General features: G+C 46.2%; 1 protein-coding gene across 2 annotated transcripts in view; it reads left to right on the top strand.

The window, feature by feature from the left end:
* Positions 1-15,622: 15,622 nt before the first annotated feature.
* TBC1D9B (TBC1 domain family member 9B) overlaps positions 15,623-21,890 on the top strand; it is a 48,522-nt gene continuing 42,254 nt past the window's right edge. For both annotated transcript variants that reach the window (XM_066613939.1, XM_066613938.1), the window contains exon 1: positions 15,623-15,816. In XM_066613939.1, the coding sequence (XP_066470036.1) occupies positions 15,699-15,816 (118 nt within the window). In that variant the 5' untranslated portion in view covers positions 15,623-15,698. The remainder of the gene's footprint in view (positions 15,817-21,890) is intronic.

Below are 21,890 nucleotides of genomic sequence, written 5' to 3'. Positions count from 1 at the left end.
AACCAGTGCACAGTTGTAGGATGTCCCTACAGAAAGCACCTAATAATCAGGTCATAAGTTTGAAGAATACCTTTTTTTTTTATTTGTCAATCTGTATGTCTATATAGATTGTCATCATTGAGCAGATTCCAAACAAGGAAAATGGTGTGAAATCAGTAAGATTATAACTGGGCAAATGCTGATGTTTGATGCTGAGTGAAAAAGTTTTTATTCAAAGCAGAATGGCAACTAGGAGTGGGTGACAGTACAGATGTTTATCTGTTTTAAACTACCACACTTGTAGTGGTTCCCTCTTCGTTTCCAAAGAATACTGAGAAATGTGCTATGAATTTGTTAGCAATCTCTAGTTGTCTCCCCATCCAACAGAATTACAATTTTCAGGGTTGAGGTAAATCCACAGGTTTTGGAACCTGTGGTTATTTAAAAATGTGGATCCCAAATCCACAGATAGAGAGGCACGACCTGTGTTACTACTATTTATCATTCTTTTTCCTCATTCACTGTAAGCTGTCATATCATAACCTGCTGTGATTAGGTCACCGTCCCAACCCATCTGATTATTCTGTTCCTCAGAGTAGGTATGGCTTCAATTTTATCTAAAGGGAAGAGCATTTTCTTTAGAACAAGAGGAGCACACAGAGGCTGGATTAAGAGCCCATGAGACAAAGGGCATCTGCATGATCTTGCATGTGCCATAACTTTCTGCTGTTTACAGTGACATCTAGTGGGGAACACAGTAAGTCACTCACCAATCCATTGAGTGACTTTTAACACAATAAAGGTAGCATCTCATTTAGTACTCTGACCTTTTCAGAGAGAACTGGATTTGTTATAGTATTGGACACTGGGTTTTCAGGCAGCCAATTATGTATTTTCTCATTAATCAGTTATGGTCTGTCAGGTTGTCTGCCTGCTCGTTTGCTCATTCAGTGTTTTTTCCCTCAGCTGACCTATTTTATTACATCAACATATTATTGGTTGAGCTGATGACCTTGAAGAACTTTCTGTTAGGTTCTACTGTGCCACCTAAAGTGAACATGGTCCTTTCCAGTATTCATAGCATTTAACAAGAGAGCAGATTGATTCATCTTCTGTGAAAGCTATACTTCCGCAGTAGAAATGTGTGTGGTTTCTGTTTCATGTTTACCATGACCACACTTGTTCCGCAAAGATGATATGTTATAGCTTGTACCGTACTTTTAATCTCTAACTTATTTAACTACTTTCAAGTAAGGAATAAACCTCTGTTTGTCTGGCAGTGGGTTATCCCATACTAAAAAGGCAGGCTTTAGCTGGGGTTTTAAGTCACGCTACTTCTAGGGATATGTACAGAAGGTGTTACCCTCTTAGATTGTCCTCTTTTTATTACAATAGTTGATGCAGCCACAATTGGGTATACCTGTTGTACTAAAGCAGCAAAGCTGCACACATGTGCAGCTGCAGGAAAACATTAAAAAGTGACACAGGTGGAATGCAGGTTTACTTGTGTGGGCTGGCACACTTTGTGTCCAGAGGAACGCCAAGTAGTGAGAATGACAAGGACATTCATTGTAGATCAGTTAGGACCACGTGTAACTACCGTGCCAGATAATAATCACTTTCACAGAGAATTTCTGACCACCCACATGGTTTTGCATCATGCTCACTTTTAGCAGGAATACTTGTCCCTCTTCAAAACAATACACTGTACTGCACCCAACTTGTACTGCTTACCTTAGCGTAACCGTGCAGTGATGGGGGATCACTACACTTCTTGAGCTTCCTTCTATCATGCAGCTATTTAAAGCACCTCTTCCCTGATATTTCAGCTAGGATAATATAAGGACAATATCAATTATAACACATAACTGGCCTGCAGTGAATTAGCAAAATGCAAGCCCGGGTTTTATTGTTTTCTGAATTAAGCATGATTAGCAAGGTGTCCACAGATGTATTGCTATTAGCACACCGGTTTCTACAGGAGGGGCCTTGGCTCACCTTCCTATCAGTTCAGTGACACCATGGAAGATGACCTGATGACCTGACTAACACATCAGGTTGGAAACTAGGAGTTCTTGAACAGAAGATAATGTCGTTCCATCAGTTCTAAACAAGTTATGTTCAATGCCTCTGTTTCCTCAAATATAATATGTGAATAATATATGCCTCACAGAAGTGATGTGAGGCTTCATTCATTAATATTTAGGAAGAATGGCAAGCTTCTTGCATGAATGATGCTATGTAAGTGCATGTATGTTTGTCTGCTTGTTGGCTTATATGTCTCTCATCTGCACACAGTTTTCCTTATACTGTAGTTGTCAGGCATTCTGGGGTGCTGAACCATAATGGCTAAAGCTTTGCATCTGTATTGGTGTGTTTCCAGTGACTTTTTTTTAGTTCAGTGTGTGTTCGTTTCCGTTTGCCTGCTTGTACCTCCGTAAGTGTTTCTTTTGGTGCATTCAGACAATAGAATAAAGTGGAAAAATGCAAGAGGATGATTTGCTGACTTGCTAAATCAGTGTGGTCTCCATGATTCCAAGAGGTCTACACTACTAGTGTAAGGAGTCAGTGACTTATCCCCTTAGAATTGCCAGTCTTATCAGTCACTGACTGTTAATAATGGCTACTGAAAATATGATCCTTCAAGTAATTGGAGGATTACATGTTCTAAAATCACATGTTCTTATTGCCTTGGGGGAACTTGTGCAATTTTATTGCTTGAAATTTATTGATTGCTGCAAGTGAGTAGAAGAACATCCCAAACCCAGCTATCACATTTGTTAACAACCTAATGAAGTGGTTCTGCATTAAAAAAAAAAAAAAGCACATGTAAAATAGCTGTCACTTATTCAGCTCAGTACCTTGGTGAGAAGAATTGCCTTCTCCCCCTCCCCCCAGCACAGAAGCACATCAAATTTGGAATTATGTTGGCTGCCCGACCTCCAAAGTTAGCATCCTTCTGTTCTGAGAATTGAAAGGAGATGCTTGCTATGTGCTATTTAGGCTGTGCTGTCTCCAATGTGACAATGAATACAGCATTATGATGATTGTGTCAGGAAGAAAAACCTGCACAACTAAAATTATCCATACACTGAACAGAGGGCTTGTGGTGCCACTTTTCTAACAGGGCTCCTGTGCCTTTAACAGCTGCATGCCATGCCAAAACTCAACCACTTGTCTTGGCTTGAAGATGCATTGATGGTGGGAAAGCTGCTCTTGCTGAGGTTCCTTCCTGCCATGCAATTAAAAGCACAGAAGCCTTGCCAGGAAAAAAAGGGGGAGCAATCCAATGGATATTTGTGGAAATCAACATTATCTTTTTGAAGGAAAAGCTTGCCACCAGAAAAGACATTTGTTATGCTTTGCTGCCTTTTCTCTTCATCTGTACATTGCTCACTGTGGTGATAAAACTATCACTGCATTAAGCTGGAAGAAAATGTTCTTTCAAATACTACAAAGCTAATGGTGTCACAGTTATTTGGTCAAATTCTGCAGTGAGAGAAATGGATGTTGGATAGATGTCCTCTTTTTGCGCCACATAAAAACTACACATGCAGTCCCTAGGTTTGTGGCTACCCATAAGAATCGGGTGTGTGTGTGTTTTTGTGATTCAGGATGTCAGCAACATGAGTCATGATTTGAACATATATAACTACAGGATGTCTCAAAAAATGTACACATTTTAATGAGCTAGAGATCATGCTCATGCATTCTTACATCATTGTAGAAAACCTGCAACACTCAAACATAAGGGAAGCAATTGAAGATATGTGCAGACCCGTCTCACCACACATGTTGGTGGATGTCTGCAGAGCCCATAGTCAACCATGTCAATGGTGTATAGAGTCAATGGGGAACATTTCAAGCACTTAGTCTACTTCATTAACTAATAACTGGGTCAAGCAACTACTTCTGTGTACATCCTATGCAGTATATGTGTAAACTATATGTTTGAATTATAGCACAGTAACAACCTGATTCAACACTGCTCCAGCACCGGCACTGGGTGTCGCAAGCATGCCATAAAGCAAGTTTGCGGCACACAAAGAGTAAGTTTTGCTGGCAGGGTAGATGCAGTCGTTGGACCTCTGGCCATGGGGAGAGCCAAGGTGAGCGCTGAGTGGCACAGGGGATTGGTGGGAGGGTGGGGGAGGGTGGAAGGGGGTGAGACCAATAGAGGCCTCCTCTGCCAAAACCTATCCCCCCCCCCATGCTTGAAAGCCCGACCTGGGGCATCTCAAATCTGCACCAGCTCCAAAAAGCTCCACTGAGCAAGCTAGGGCTTTAATGTCCGTTTACTCCAAGGAGACCTCCAGCCTTCTCAAATCCAGCCTAGGATGCAGCAGCTGCTGTTTGAAGCCGTTGCTCCTGTGCTGGATAGGAATGGGTCCTAAATTTGACAATGCAAAGTGTGTGCACATTTTCTTGAGACAACCTGTATATGAGCTGTCTTGAATCCATAGTGTTAAACCAGATAGAAAATAAAGTGGATAGCCACGTACCTAAAGGTCATAATGACCTTATGTCTGCTCAGGATGCCCAAGTACAAGCCAGAATAACTATGCACAAAATGCAGTGTGAAAAATTTTTTGCAGGAGCTCTTCTGAAGTGTAATTAAGCTATCAAAGATTGTGTGCAATGAAATTTAAGTGGCAGGCATTCATATTTGAACTCTTCTCTGCCTTCTTATGATTACCAGTGTGAACAAAGAGCTGAAAAATACAGACAAGCTGCAGACAAGAGGCCTGGCAAAGTGGAAAGGACTGTTTCTTTTGCCTTGTTTCTAATCTGGACATGTGCAGGCAGCCTGCCATCTTGACAATTGAAACATTCAAACGTGTGATAAGCTGTAGCTTGGCAGCCACAAAAATTCTTAGTCTACATATTTTGATGTAAGTCTACTATTATATTGTAGCTATGTGGTATATGCTGACATGTCAATAGTGTATACCTTTTAAGTTAGGGTTTGCTAATGTAATACATTTCAATAAAAAGCTATTTAAAAACAACTTGTGTTTGCTTAATGTTCAAAGGATTCTGCATTTTAAAGGAGACTTTCACTGTCTGCCAGATCCCAGTGCACAGTTGGTGAGACAACCTAAGATACATCTGTTCAGTTCCATGGGCACACTCAAGTCATTGTCTGCGCACAGAAAATGGTCCTGCAGAAATATCCCAACCAGGTTAATTTTCCCTTGTGTTAAATGCTACATATTACATGCTATTATTTCATGTGCTTAGATGCCATGCAACCACTGGCAGAGGATTTGGTAGATGGGGGGAAGCATATATGTTTCTCCTCCTCCCTCCTTAAAAAAAAAGATTCAAATGCACATGCGTTCCTTTTCATAAGCTGTATGTCTATAGTAGTGAGGGTGGGCAGGGAGCGGGAGGCAGGGCTGGGACCCAGCAATTAAGCCAGATCCCAACCCCATTCCCCGAGCAATGCAGAGCAGCTGTAAGCCGCTCCACTCTCCTCAAACTTATGTCATCTCCTGAGGTGGCGCAAGTCCAAAGAGACCCATTAGGGCGGGCTGTGGTGGCTTACCTGGGGTAAGGGGAAGAGTTTCTCCTTGCCTCTGGCTGAGCTACTTCAGGCCCCTGTCTTGCACTGAGTATCGCACAGGCCTTATGGCCTGCCTGTTCCAGTGCAAGACAGGATTGTGCTGAAAATATGCATTTTGACTCATGCTCATATTACATTGCATTTCAGCATTCTTCCTCCATGTCTCAGTAATCTTAAAACAGATTGCTTCTTCAGGAAAAGGAACTTGGTTGGATCAGAGAGGAGAAAGACAAAAATGGGTCTAGAACAAATACTTGGGATTAAGTGGCTAGAGAGAGGGCTGCTTTCGAAGCTGAAGTTGTCTGTTTTTGCCAATCTACAACACAGTACATCAAAGAGCAGAAAATGTTTCAATTGGAGATACAGTAGTTAGTGACAGCTCCATACATCCCAAGAGGGCTGAAAGGAAAGATGTTTCATCCATTCATAGTTTTGTTATAGAAGTCTGACAAATCTAGCTGTGCTGCCAAGAAACATTCAAACTGATAGTAGGCATTTTTCAAAAGAAGCTGATGGCTTTTTATAAGCAAGCAAGTAGACAAATCCTTTGTATTTCAGGAACTGTAATCTCTCAGTAAGATAAAACTGAACCAAAGCTGTTGCTTCTCCAGTGATTCCCGCAGGAAGTTAGTGAGAAATGCTGTGCAGGCGCAGCTTCATTCAGTAGCATAACTTTATTAATAGATACTGTGGTAAAAGCATCTGGCCTCGAGAGCACAGCAGGGAATGGCTTCTCCTTGTGCGTCAGGCACTGATTTCAGTTCCTGCTGTCTGCTTAGAGTGGGGGCTTCAGGCCACTTGGGTTCCTTGTCTGCCTAAACTTTTGACAACTGGAGGACCAGCTTTTTGCTGCCGAAGCAGGGGAATTCTGAGGGGGAAACTGCCTTTTTCCAGAGATGTGTCCTGTGGTTTAAGTTTCCCTTCATCCTTTAAACTGGGACATCAAGGTCAACCATAACAGTATATTAAACAAAATCATTTTCCCCATTACAGTATATTTAAACCTATCCACACATGTATCCAGGGGCCACAGGCTAAATCCATGCACGTTTACTCCCAGCCCAAAAGTAAGCCTACCTATTTATTTAAAATTTTCTATACCACAGTTCTACTTAAAAAAGGTCTAACACAGTGTTTCCCAAACTGTGTGACTGGACCCACTAGGCGGATTGCAAGCCAATTTCAGGCTTCATTCATTTTAATACTTTATTTTTAATAGATTAGACTTGATGCTACCATGGTATGTGACTGCATTTGGGGAAATGTTACAGATCTGTACTTTTAACAAGCTACTATGTATATGCTTTTAACAAGAATAGTCAATGGGACTTACTCCTGGGTAAGCGTGGGTAGGGTTGCAGCCTAAGATTGTTAAAACTCTTCCTGCTTGATAACATCACTTCCAGTCTAAAGATTCTCAGTCTAAAGAGTGGGTCCTGGTGGTAAAAGTTTGAGAACCACTGGCATAAGGCATTGTACTATCACAGAACATAACAAAAGTGAAAATGTAACCCCTCCCCCAACAGCATAAAAGAAAATACAGAGCAGTTCAACTACTATTTCAGCACATCAGTTTCATTAAACTTTACTGAGACAGCAAAAAAAAAAAAAAGGATGGTGAAGGCCCAGGTGCCTTTTAAAGTGGGTTGGACAAACAGGAGTGCTGGACGGGAAGGCTGGACAGGGGCTGCCTGGCTCTGATTGGTCTGTGGAACTCCTTGCCACAGGTGAGAGCACCTGACGGCCTAGATGTCTTTCAAAGGGAGTTGGACAGACAGGGGTGCTGGACACGGGCTGACTAGCAGACTCCCTTTCCCACCCTTGGATCTCAGGGTCTGGGGGGGGAGTTTTGTGGTGTCACACAGGTTGTGTGGGCAGGTGGGACTTCTCGTGGCCAGCTGTGTGAAGCAATGAAGCACCCCATCTGGGTCTCCCTGTGTGTCTGCTGCTTGGCCCGGCACCCAGTGCCATCATTTTGGGGACTGGAAGCACCCAACAGGCTGCAAAGTGGCAAAGAGGGCAGAGCCCCTACATAAGAACGCAAGAACAGCCCCACTGGATCAGGCCATAGGCCCATCTAGTCCAGCTTCCTATATCTCATAGCGGCCCACCAAATGCCCCAGGGAGCACAACAGATAACAAGAGACCTCATCCTGGTGCCCTCCCTTGCATTCTGACATAGCCCATTTCTAAAATCAGGAGGTTGCACATACACATCATGGCTTGTAACCCATAATGGATTTTTCCTCCAGAAACTCGTCCAATCCCTTTTAAAGGCGTCCAGGCCAGATGCCATCACCACATCCTGTGGCAAGGAGTTCCACAGACCAACCACACGCTGAGTAAAGAAATATTTTCTTTTGTCTGTCCTAACTCTCCCAACACTCAATTTTAGTGGATGTCCCCTGGTTCTGGTATTATGTGAGAGTGTAAAGAGCATCTCCCTATCCACTCTGTCCATCCCCTGCATAATTTTGTATGTCTCAATCAAGTCCCCCCTCAGGCTTCTCTTTTCTAGGCTGAAGAGGCCCAAACGCCGTAGCCTTTCCTCATAAGGAAGGTGCCCCAGCCCCGTAATCATCTTAGTCGCTCTCTTTTGCACCTTTTCCATTTCCACTATGTCCTTTTTGAGATGTGGTGACCAGAACTGGACACAATAGTCCAGGTGTGGCCTCAGGGCATTATAATATCAGCCGTTATTAGCCTGCGGAACTCTTGCAGGCAGGGACGCCTCCCTGGGGGCTGCTGCCCACTTGCACCAGCAGGCATTGCTCGGACCAGCCCTGCTTGGCTGGCGGGAGACAGACGGGCCTCTTGGCCTCCTCCCTCCGGGGCTTCTCTGCCAGGAGGAGGAGAGTCACCCAGCCTGAGAGGGTCAGGAAGGGGAGCGGGGTCCGGGGAGGACGGGGGCAAGGAGCGTCTCCCCTCCTGCCTGCCTGCCCTGAGAGGCTGCACCGAGGAGCTGGACAGAGCTAGGTGGGGACCCCCCCGCTGACGGCGCAGCCACCTGAAAGGGTCGCTCCGAGGAGCCTGGTCGGGCCAGCGCAGGTGCTGCAGCTGGCGGAGGGCGGGGCTGGAGCTGAGCAGCCGTGACGTCAGCGAACCATGTGGCGCCACCGCCCGGGCTCCTGAAGGGGCGGCGCGTGGCGCGGCGGGGACGCGGACCGTGGCCGAGCCGTGAGTTCGCCTCCAGGTGGGCGGCCCAGCCGGAGCGCGGTGGCGCTCCCGGGTGCGGGCCTGGCAAGAGCACGGGGCAAGCTGGCTCGCTGCCGGAGCCGCCCGGGGAGGCTGCGTTCCCTGCGGTCTATGGGTCGCCGAGCTCCGGGACCCCGAGGCGCCGGGCTGCCCCTTTGTGTCCCCCAGTGCCGCGACTGGCGGTCCTCAGAGGGAGGGAGACGGGGAGAGAGAAAGGCCAGCAACGAGCAGACCCTGCAGGCCCTCCGGCCGCAGCAGGGACAAGACGTGGTCCCCGGGAGCTCAGCCCCCCCCCCCCCGTGCAGGAGAGGCTCACCCTCGCAGCTCCCCAGCAATGCAGGCACCATGCTCCGGGGAGGGTTTGGGCTGGGATGCGGTTCAGCCACTGGCGTGACTCGATCTTCCATCCCTCCCCATCTATCCCCTCATCCATCCCCCCCTCTCTCTCCCTCCCCCACCTACCCACCCCCTTATCCATCCTTCCCTCCTTCCCTCTTTCCATCCCTCCCCCATCCACGCACCCACCCACCACCTTATCCATCCTCCCCTTCCTTTCTCCCCCCTCCAAACATCCATCATCCCTCCCTCCCCCCACCCAGGGAGTGGGAGGAGGAGGAGGAGCAGTGAAGGCAAGTGGGCAGAGATGAGCATCTTCCACCAACCTGCTGCCTGAGGTGACTGTTTCAGTTGGATGGGCCAGCCCTGTCCCAGGGTAGAAACCAGCCTGTTGCTGATTTCTGCTTTGCTGAATTGATTCCCACACTCTCTTGCTACTTTGCCTTGCGCTCTCTTGACAGCTTAGGTGGGATGGCCACTGTAGATTCAGAATGGCTGCCATGGATAGCTTTAGGACAACCGGGGATAGTTGAGCACAGGCAGCAAATGGAATGACATAAATTAAAATTTTGTTCCAGCAGGTAAGTGAAACAGTGGGAACCAAGGATTTGCCATGCAGTGGCCCTTGGTATTCACAGGAGATCAGTTCCAGGACCCCATAGGATACTGAATTCCATGGGGGGGGGGCAGTGCAGCATCACAATTACTTATCTGAGGGCTGTGCCCAATTCTCCAGAGATCACTGATCATCGGCTCCTCAGAAGCCTCCAGGACTTCCCATTCACCACAATGACTTCTGGACATGTCTGGGAGATATTCTGAGGCACAGTTGGAAGCCACTTCCAGTCATGTCCAAGAGGTCCTCTGAGGCTCTGTGGATGCCAAGCTTATAGATAAGGAGGGTTCACTGTTGACCCAAATGACCCACTGTTTCATTGGGGCCATTTGGGCAATGCACAGTCACCACTGAACAATCCATTGTGCTGTGCTTCTCCCACCTGCCCAGGCTGTCATTTCAGAGCATTACTGTCTTTGCATGTCCTTACCTGATTACCCCATATCAGGAAGCCAGTGGAGAGGTTCATTCCCTACAGCATATGGAAAGAGCATTAATAAGCTTATAATACAAGAAAGCCTCTAATGAGCTTATTCAGCAAATGGGTGGTTAGCATTCCTTCCTTATTCTCCAAGATTTAAGGTCAATGTCAGCACAAAAATGGCAGAAAAATAATAATAATAATAATAATAATAAACTTTATTTATATCCTGCCCCTCTCCCTAAAGGGACCCAGGGCGGCTAACAACATATAAAAAACACATTTAAAAACATAAATTAAGACAAATAGCAGATAAAAACACTAAAAACACATTAACCTCGACCTTAAAAAACAGTAGTCAGATTAAAAGACAGAATAAAAAGAGTACAAAAGAGCAAGTTACAGAGGAATCAGGCCTGTAAAAACTACAAAATGTGTAAAATATGTTAAAAAGGCCAAAGAATCAGAAGGCTTGTGTAAACAGCAGTGTCTTCAGGCCTCGCCGGAAACTCTCAAGAGAGGGAGCCATTCTCAAGTCAAGGGGAAGGGAGTTCCATAATGTTGGTGCCACTACCAAGAAGGCCCTATTTCTTGCAGCTGCCCCCCGGACCTCCTTGGGTGGCGGCACTTGTAAAAAGGCCTTCTCTGATGACCTGAGAGGGCGAGCCGGATTGTACGGGAGTAGGCTGGGATGCGGTTCAGCCACTGGCGTGACTCGATCTTCCATCCCTCCCCATCTCCAGGTGTGGCCTTACCATAGATTTGTACAACGGCATTATAATACTAGCCGTTTTGTTCTCAATACCCTTCCTAATGATCCCAAGCATAGAATTGGCCTTCTTCATTGCCGCCGCACATTGGGTCGACACTTTCATCGACCTGTCCACCACCACCCCAAGATCTCTCTCCTGATCCAAGTACGGCCGCAGCTGGCGCACCAGCCGAAGCTGAGTGAAGGCTCCCCTAGCCACAGCCGACACCTGGGAATCCAGGAGCAGCTGTGAGTCCAGGAGGACCCCCAAGCTGTGAACCTGCTCCTTCAAAGGGAGTGCAACCCCATTCAGAGCAAGCCGATAATCCAGCACCTGCATCGAGGATTTCCGAACCAGGAGAGCCTCTGTCTTATCCGGATTTAATTTAAGCTTGTTAGCCCCCATCCAGATCCTTACTGCTTCCAGACAGCGCTCCAGGCCCTCAACCGCCACCCTGGAATCTGGAGGAAAGGAGAGATAGAGCTGGGTGTCATCAGCATATTGATGGCTCCTCGCTCCAAAGCCCTAGATGACCTCTCCCAGCAGTTTCACGTAGACATTAAATAGCATGGGGGGCAGAATTGAACCCTGTGGCACCCCGCACCTCCAGGGCCAGGGTGTCGAACAGGCATCCCCCAGCACCACCATCTGGGACCGACCCTCCAAGTAGGAGCGGAACCACCGCAAAACAGTGCCTCCAACTCCCAACTCAGCCAGTCGGCCCAGAAGGATACCATGGTCGATGGTATCGAAAGCCGCCAAGAGGTCCAGCAAGACCAACAGGGACGCACTCCCCCTGTCCAGTCCCCGGCGTAGGTCATCCACCAAAGCGACCAAGGCAGTTTCCGTTCCAAAGCCTGGCCTGAAACCAGATTGAAAAGGATCCAGATAATCCGCTTCATCCAAGACCCTCTGGAGTTGGGTCGCCACCACCCACTCAATTACCTTGCCCAGAAACAGGATGTTGGAGACTGGCCGGTAGTTATTCAACACAGTGGAATCCAGGGAGGGCTTTTTCAGGAGGGGGCGAACCACCACCCGCTTCAAAGCGAGCGGCAACGTCCCCTCCACCAAGGAAGAATTGACCACCCTCCCCGTCCACTCAGCCAGTCCACCCCGGGCAGCTCTTATCAGCCAAGCTGGGCAAGGGTCAAACAGGCAGGCAGACGGCCTCACACTCCAAAGGAGTCTGTCCACATCCTCAGGCTGCACAAGCTGAAAAGAATCCCACAACACTGGACAAGCAGTTCGAAAAACCACACAATTGGGGGAGGAGGGAATCTTATTGCTTTTTTTTTTATTTTTATTTTTTTAGTATTTGCAATCCAGAATTACTACTTGATTATCTCCTTCTGAATTCTTCCTGTTCTTGGAGAAGTATTTATTTTATTTTAAGATTGTAAACCCTTTTGGAATAATAATCCATTTGTTTATTTGGATTTCTCTGTAAACAGCTTTGTGAGCTTATTTGTTGATAAAGCAGTATATAAATTCTTCTTAATGATAATTTATATCCAACACTTCCTCTCTAAAACTCATAGCAATGTACATGGCTCCTCCTCTTTTAATCTACACAACAACCCTGTGAGGTAGACTGGGCTGAGAAACAGTGACTGGGCCAGTGCCACCCAGTATGCTTCACAGCCAAGCAGGAATCTGACCCTGGACTTTTGTTTCAGCACTCTAACCACTACACCACACTGCTCTCAAGAAGCCTTCAAGAAAGAGAAGGATGTGTGTGTAACATCTCCACATAGCACCATGGCTTAAATGAGGACTAGATTGTTGCTTTTGTTGAGTTATTGCTAGCTTTGACTGCTAGCTTGGAATGTTTCCCTTGAATGAACATTCCCTTGGTATGTTATGCTTCTGCTTGAAAATCACCTGGCGTATTTATCAAGAGAAGTGCAGTAAATCAATAAATACATGGCACTTAACAATGCTGTAATTGTCTGTGCAGGATGACTGAGAACTGCAATCATATGGGTGGGAGTGAATGACAAAAAATAGAGAGGGAAATACCTTATGTCAACCCCTGCCCCCATATTTAGAGCAGAGCTGTAATCCTAACCTAGGACCATATGCATAATCCATATCTAGGACTCAGGATGCTGAAATTCTCCAAGTAGTTGCATGTGCATCACTAGATATGCAATAGGCAAGAAGTGCTCAGGAGATCTGGTCATGCCAAGTGATTGCCCCGCAAAATGTAAGGGACAATGGTGAACACCCCAGGATTCCTTGCAATGGCAAAGTAATCAGTGGCGTCACTAGGAGGATGCAGGTTGCACCAGGACTAACTAACACCACTACTGGACAACATATTTTATTTTTTATTTTTATCTTGGTATTTTTGAATAATACCACCATGTTATATGACAATCAATGTGTAATTTCATGCAGAATACATTGAAACAAACTGCGGTGAAATATCTCTATCTGCGGGGCAGGGCAATGGTACCCACACCCATTGCCTGGGCATTGCCCCGCCCACTGCATGGGAGGAGGTCCATCATAGGGGTGACACACTGGCCTCCCGCATTGGGTGACACAAACCCTAGTGAAGTCACTGGTGATATGGAAATTCTGATAAATAATTGGGGCCAAACAGGAAGGGCATCTGATAGCTTAGGTGCAAATACAGAGAAGGCCCTGTATCAAGTTCATGCAAAGCTTACCTCAGATGGAAGTGCTCTTGGCTGTTGTAAGTACCAAACTGGTGCACTACATTAAAACTGTTTTCAAGTTGTTGGCAGTGGTGTGCCAAAAACTAAATCCTGCCTGTGGTTGTAGTGCACTCAGAGCCCAATCCTATCCAATTTTCCACTGTTAGTGCAGCTGTGCCAATGGGGCAGGCAGGCACTGCATCCTGTGGTGGGGAGGCAGTCTTAAGGTAGCCTCCTTAAGGTAGGGGAACATTTGTTCCGGTCCCTTTGGACTGCATTGTGGCTGCACCGGTGCTGGAAAATTAGATAGGATTGGGCCCTCAAGTAGCAATGGTGCTATATCTGGGGTCAGAAGCTTGGCTGCTCATGACCTTGTGTCATTTTAGTTAGTCCTTGATCATGACTTCTAGATGTGCTGTCTGTAATATCAAAGAATTATTTGTGTGCAAATATTTCACAAAATAAAAGTGAAGAAAGTGTGTGGTACAGTGGTTGAAGTGTTGGGGTAGAATGAGAGATATCCTGGTTTGTAGCCCCAGTCAGCTGTGAAGTCTGTGTGACCTTGGCCAGTCACTCACTATGAGCCTAACCAACCTCATAGGGTTGTTGAATAAAAGGGGCAGGAACTGTATATGCTACTGATCTTGTTGGAGAAAGGGTGAGATAAAAATGTGATCATTGCCCCTATTCCCAAACAAAGTATTCTTGCCCAAATCCTGCTCCGTTTTGTGTTGCTGAAGGATACTAGACTCATTTATTCTGCAATGGCTAGACCTGCAGTTTTAAAAGCCAAGGATGTGTTCTTGAGCTTACAAAAAGACACAATTGTCCTACACTCAGTTATTAGCAGTTCAAAATGAGCCTCACCAGTGGATGTACATTAGTGAAAGGATAAATAACCCTTCCTAACTGGGTAAGAGGCACTTTTTCAAGTGGGTGCTCCTCTTCTATTTAGCAGGGGGAGAGTAACTGGTCCTCCTCACCCCAGCAGAGTCTTTTCTAGTGGCTGTCTGCTGGTGTTTTGCATCTTTTAGATTGTGAGCCTTTTTGGGACAGGGAACCATTAGTTATTTGATTTTTCTCTGTAAACAGCTTTGTGAACTTTTGTTGAAAAGTGGTATATAAATACTGATAATAATAATGATAATAATAATAATCTCTTGGGAGGAAGGTAGGACCACCAGACATCCTCCTTTTTAGCCTCATGTCCTAGAAAAGAACTTTAATGTCCTTCTTTTCCCTCTCAGCAGGCAAGGCATAGTCTTCTTGTCGTTAATAAATTATATGTAAAATAGGTCTAAATATAATAATAAGTAGTACGTTTAACTTAACCACATGAAATCAATGTATGATTTGCTCTTATTTTGTCATGTCCTACATTTTGAGGTGCTTTGTCCTCTTTTATGGTTATGACATCTAGTCAGCTTGGAGGAGGCGATGTGACTTCTAGAGATGCAACTTTCCTGGGGTAGATAACTAGTCAGCGGCCCTTAAAATTATAACAAGGTATTCCCAAATGGCTGACAGCCCAATCCTAAGCATGTCTACTCAGAAGTAAGTCCCATTAAAGTCAATGGGGCTTACTCCCAGGAAAGTGTGGATAGGATTGGGCTGTAAGGTAGGGGTTACCTATCCACAGTTACCTGGGAGTAAGCTGCATTGACTGTAACGGGACTTACTTCTGAGTAGACACGCATCGGCTTGGGCACTAAGGCTGCAATCCTATGCACACTTTCCTGGGAGTAAGCTCCATTTAACGCAATAGAACTTCTGAATAGACATGCCTATGCAGAGACAGTGTTGTAGCTTGCCAGATTCCAGAAAATAGGGGTAGCTGGAGCATGCGGAGAGAGCCCAAGCCTATGCATGTCTACTCAGAAGTAAGCACCATTGAATTCCATGGGGCTTACTCTCAGGAAAGCGTGCATAAGCTTTGCAGCCGAGGCTGCTGCTGGGGCGGGCTGCAGCGACTCTCACCGAAGGTGAGACGTGCCCGTGCGGCAGCCGAGCCGCCAGGGGGCGCAGCAGGCAGGCGACGCGGAAGCTGCTGAGCTCCGGCGGCCGCAACGTCCGCAGCCCCGTGACCCACCTGCGACCGTCCGCCCGACCCGAAGCTGGGGTGAGCCGGCCCGGGTGGCGCCGCCGCCGCCGGAGCATCGCCGGCATCATGTGGCTGGCTCCCGAGGAGGTGCTGCTGGCCAACGCGCTCTGGGTCACCGAGCAGGCCAACCCCTTCTTCCTCCTGCAGCGGCGGCGGGGCCACGGCAAGGGGGGCGGCCTGACGGGTGAGTGGAGGCGGGCAGCGGGGAGGAGGGCCGGGCAGGGAGCTCCTTGGCTCCCCGCAGTGAGGGGGACCCTTCCCGGTCCCCCCAGAGGAGTCCCGCCGCTTCCCCAGTGGCCTTCTGGCTGGCCGGGTTCAGGGCGTCGCCTCCAGCGCAGCACAACAGCTCTGAGCATCGCCCCAGTTCCTCTGGGGGGAAGCAGTGGCCACAGCCAGGGCTGCGTTGCCTGCGGTGTGCTGGGCTGGCCTCTCTTGTGCCCTGAAGCCTGCACAGAGGCAGATCTGTCGCCCCCTATGTCCCCTAGAACAGTGTTTCTCAAACGGTGGGTCGGGACCCACTAGGTGGGTTGCAAGCCAATTTCAGGTGGGTCCCCATTCATTTCAAGATTTCATTTTTAATATTTTAGACTTGATGCTACCATGGCATGCGACTACATTGGGGAAATGTTACAAATCTGTACTTTAAACAGGCTACTCTGTATATGCTTCTGAGAGTCTATGGAACTTACTCCTGGGTAAGTGTGGGTAGGATTGCAGCCTAGGATTGTTAAAAATTTTCCTACTTGATGATGCCACTTCCAGTCATGGCATCACTTCTGGTGGGTCCTAACAGATTCTCATTCTAAAAAGTGGGTCTCAGTGCTAAATGTTTGAGAAACTCTGCCCTAGTCAGTGTGCCTGAGATTCTGTACACTCTCATCCTGCCCACGGAGGTCAAGGGTGGGGACATGTCTGCACTCTCTTCTGACTAAGGATGCTCCTTGAAAAGGCAATAACACCACTGGAAAAGCTTTGAATCTTTTGTAGCAAGATGGGTTTCATGAGCCTGTAGACTACATAGTGACTTCCCTGCTTGGTGTCAAGGCTGCAGAGACCACAGCTGATGCCAACATGACATTGTCTAGGTAGGCTGGTGGGCAGTGCTGGGGAGGAGGGAGAGGTCATGTTGTCATCAGTGACGTCACCAGTCAGAAACCACATCTAGGTTGTTAGGTCGGATGCTGAAGAGTAGCAGGACCTGCAGGATAGCTGTTTCAGAAATGCTACCTGTCTCACACTCGGGCCAGCAACGCAGATGGACCTAAGACAGCGGTTCTCAAACTTTTTGGCACTGGGACTCACTTTTCAGAATTACAGTCTGTCAGGATCCACTGGAAGTGATGTCATTAACCTGGAAGTGATATCATGGCCAGAAGTGACATTATCAAGCAGGAAAATGTTTAACAATCCTAGGTTGCAATCCTATCCATACTTACCCATTGTGTGGGTAAACCTCATTGATTATCATCGTTAAAAGCGAATACATACTAACCTGTTACAATTACAGATCTGTAATATTTCCCCAAATGCAGTCACATACCATGGAAGCATGAAGTCTATTTAAAATAAAATCTTGAAACAAATGGGGACCCACTTGAAATTGGCTCGCAACCCACCTAGTGGGTCCCAACCCACAGTCTGAGAAACACTGCCCTTATACGTTTCAGTGTGTGGATGTGCTGGCAGTGTTGGGAGGAGGAGTTTGGATTTGTTAAGCAGTGGAGATAAGTTGAGCTACTTGAATCAAAATGTAACCAGACTGCTGGTACTTAATGTCAAAAAGATTACAGATCAGCTTTAAAGTGACCCCCAGGGTAAAGGTGACAGGAATGGGCAGCATCTGATTCAGGTCAGATCATCCAGGGAGAAAGGGTACAATTTGGAAATGGGCATATGGTAGGACAGGAAAGCTATTCAAAAATAGTAAAAGGCCAGAGGGGGAAGGACACAAACCATCATTTGGAAGCAGACACAGTACATAGGCATTTGTATGCAAATGCCAGAAGCCTCCAAATTGGTGCTTGGTTGCAAAGCAGATTGTAGTTGGCATAACAGAAACCTAGTAGAACTGAGAGAACCAGTGGGACATGGTTATTCCAGAATATAAACTCTGTAGAAAAAAAAGGGGGGTAATGTGTTAAAAGGGGTATAGGATCCAACGAACTAGAAAACTTCGGGGGACCAGATTTCACCCAGGCTTCCTCACCTGGGTAGAGATTCCAGGTCTAACAATAATTTAGTATTGTGGATGTGATATCACTCTCCTGATCAAAATGCTGATGGTGATCTTGACTTGGAAAAAAATGGTGTAGGGAGATATAAATAGGATAAAGTCTTGTAGTAATGAGTGATTTCAAATGCTCTCCCATATACTGATAAATTCGTGTTCATGCCATGACGAAGAGAGAGAATTTCTAAATAACTATACCTTAGAGCTTGGAACCATCTAAGACCTAGCAGAAGATGCATGTGCTGCTGAACCATTAGGGAACTGTGTCTGTATCGCTGCCCAGTTCAATGTACAGTGGGCCCTCAGTATCTGCAGGGGATCTGTTCCAGGACAACCCCTGTGGGCCCAATTCCATGGATAATTGAATCTGCAGGGGCAAGTGCAGCGTTGCAAGAACGTACCTGGGGACTGCGCCTGACCCTCTGGCATTTGCATGTAGCTCCTGGACTCCTCAAAAGGCCTCCTAGACACCTCCCTGCACCTCAGAAGACCTCCTGGATGGGTCTGAAAGACACTTTCAATTTGTCTGCAAACCTCATTCTCATTCACAGGTTTTCTTCTGCTTGTAGGCACTGTGGAAAACAGGCTGGTCTAAATGTGCCTTTGACCTGATCCAGTGGTGCTTTTCTTATTTTCTTATATGTCTGGCAGTGTAGTGATCTTGTGGATATATGTGTATGAATTTGCACTAGGACATACACCATTTCATGTGAAGGAAAAGTTAAAACATTGTCAGATCATTCGGTGCTTTACCCTCTCTAATTGTATCTCCATATATTTGCACTTGGCAAAGAACAGGAAAATGCATGCCTGTTAAACTTCTAAAAAAAAACTTCAGGATTATATATGATTTTAACGTTTTTCTGCGTAAACATCAGAACCAGATGGTTTCCCTTTTAGATGAAGGTGGGGGTCTGTAGAAATCTTATGACATTAGCAGTTTGAAAGCAACTGTTGCCAGATTTGCAGTAGTTGCAAACAATGAATGCTAATCCTTGACTTTAATGACTTACAATGTCAAAGTCACTAACCAATCTCATTTGTAAGCAGGAGAAATAATGACTCGGTCCTGGATGTAGAATGTATTTACTCACATCACATCCTTTCATGTTTATGTTTGCCTACACCTTCAGGTGTGAAAGCTTGGTGCAGATCAGATGTGCACATTGTCATGTGCCGATTAAGCACTTGTACTTTAGATAAGTGTTTCTCAAACTGTGGGTCGCGAGCCAATTTCAGGTGGGTCCCCATTCATTTCAAGATTTTATTTTTAATATATTAGACTTGATGCTACCATGGTATGTGACTGCATTTGGGTAAATGTTACAGACCTGTACTTTTAACAAGCTACTATATATATTCTTTTAACCATGATAGTAAATAGGACTTACTCCTGGGTAAGTGTAGGTAGGATTGCTAAAAACATTTCTGCTTGATGATGTCACTTCCAGTCATGACATCACTTCTGGTGGGTCCCAATAGATTCTCATTCTAAAAAGTGAGTCCCAGTGCTAAATGTGTGAGAACCACTGCTCTAGCTATCCCAAGCCTCCTTGATTCCCTTGGGGTGAAAGGCAGGGCAAAAATTTTGCAAGCAAGCAAGCAAATAGCACTAGCACTATCTGTGATTCACCATACCTCTGCAAGTGACCCTAATATGGGGAGTAGGTGTTGAGACATGCTGAATCACATTTTATGCTTATAATGGATAACCAGTTGCCTTGCATAAGTGTGAATTCAGGTTGTCACTTGGGTAGCAGGAAAAAAGGAACCAGCTGCATATCTAAGGATTCTGTGATTGGGACTTAAGTAGCATGGGGTTGGAGCCAAGGAAACATTGGCAGAAGGAAATCATTACAAGTTCCTTACCTTCTCCTCTCCACAGCAGCACCTGAGCTCCCTCAAAAATCAATCCTATAGGTTGGGGATTCCTCAGGATCAAGATGGGCTGGGACACAGGAAGCTCCATGGAGAAAGCAGAATGCTCCAAAACTAGGCATGGCAGAAGAGCTAAGAGCATTTTCCTTATATTGGCAGCAGGCACTTGCCAGTAGAAAACTAACTCAATATTCACTGTCACATAATAGTTTTCTTCTCTGAAAATCTTTGATAGCCCCGATGTGTGTGTGTGTGTGTCATTTTTGTTATTATTAAGAATATTTATATACTGCTTGTGATCCCCTTGGAGGCACATTTGGCTGGCAGGGAGAGTATGTGGCCCACTGATCAGCTGGATGGTGGCTTGTGTGGTCCCATTGATCTGCTGGGCAACAGCTGGCAATAACACAGCAACAGCTGGCAATAACACTGCCCACTGGCTGCCACCTGAGAAACCACCTGATGAGCTGTGTCTGGAGAGTGGGGCTAAGTCAGACCTGATAAAAGATTTCCCACTGTCCCCTCCTCTTGCCTCTGGGGAAGATAAAGCCAGGGAGGCGGAAGGGAAAGGAGAGGGAGACAAGAAAAACAGGAGAAGTAGAAGCCAGCAAGGAGGTGAAGAGAGAAACAGAAGGAACCAGAGGGAAGGAATTGAGAAGAACTGAAGGAGTCTGAGGAAGAGGAATGAGCAGAGCTGGAAGCTTGTGAAAAGAAGAAGCTGGAAGGGGGACAGAGCTCCCTGGGGCTGTCTGGGCTTAGGCTCACGGGGGGGGGGAATATCTGCAGCCCCGACCTGTGTTCACCTGGGGGTCAGGTCAAGGTAGTCTCCCCTATAGTAGGCACATAACCCAGCAGGCAGTGTGTGGGGCATGGGGTATCCTGGGAGATCCTTCCCTGGGCTACATTATCAAAGGAGGGTCTACACAAGCCACACCAAGGGAGAAGGATGAGAGTTAAGTGGAAAGGATGATGTTAACCTTGGAGGAGGGTCAAACACTCATGTCTTTCTGTTCTGTTAGACCCAATAAAGCAGCAGTTCCCAACCTTTAACAGAAGCTAAGGGAAGTACTGAGTTGTTGCAGGGCTGTTATGGGGGGTGGTGATTTGGCAGGGACAGCAGCAATGGTACTCCTGAGTTTGCACTGTCACAACCAACTAAGTAAAAAAGGGGGTTTCAGGACTTGCCTGGCAGCAGCAGTAACAACCCAGGTTTTGCAGCATCTCCAGCCACCACCCCAGATGGGTAAATCCTCAAACCCTTCTTTTTACTTAGTCGATGGTGATGCGATCCTGGAAATGCCATCACCACCAATACCACCAAGCTGTCACTCCCCTTAAGGGGGAAAACGTCGCAAAACACTGCAAGTTGCGAAACACCGCAATATGTGAAGAGCTTATCTATCCTGCTATGTCAGTGAGTTTCACCAGCCCCTGGAGGTGGAGCTTCCCCCTTGGGAGAAAGAGGTGGAGAAAACACTGCTTCTAAGTTTTAACTACTTTTTAGTAGTTTCCATAGCTAAACAATTATATAAATTATTCCCTTTCCCAAAGGGCTCACAATCTTAAAAAGATAGAAAACAAACACCAGCAACAGCCACTGGAAAAGACTCCATGCTGGGGTCATATTGTTCTACTATAAATAGAATAAAATATAATAGTGAATAGAATTCTGAAGGCACTTGTTTGGAAGCTTTCAGGAATCTTGTTGACAGTTTAATTGTGACACACTGTAAACTTAAGACTGTGATGTTGTACAAATACAGTACTGGTGAAGTTATCACATTTTAATGAGCACCCCTTTTAATGAAGAGGACAACTAGAATTTACATACTTGAAACATTATGTGGGTTTGCACACTTTGAACTTTCTGATAACGAGATTATGATCAAACAATCTTAAGTTCTGCGTTCTCATTTTTATTATTAAATCTTGTACACCACTTGTATGCAGCAAAACACTGAAATGTGTATTTAATACCATCAATGAGAACTAAAATTATTGTAATACCTGTGTCAAGGCATTGCATTGTCTTTTGGAAAGTGTTTCAAGACACGGTTTCCCTATTTCCCCAGGCCGGAGAAAAACAGTTAACTTCCTGTTGAATGTAAGAGGGAACTACAGGTCCAACATATTTATACACGGATTTTTTA

This window comes from Tiliqua scincoides, chromosome 2 (genome assembly GCF_035046505.1).
Source record: "Tiliqua scincoides isolate rTilSci1 chromosome 2, rTilSci1.hap2, whole genome shotgun sequence".
Taxonomy (NCBI): Eukaryota; Metazoa; Chordata; class Lepidosauria; order Squamata; family Scincidae; genus Tiliqua; species Tiliqua scincoides.
The sequence above is the reverse complement of the archived record's forward strand: the minus strand, read 5'-3'. Positions and strand labels throughout refer to the sequence as shown.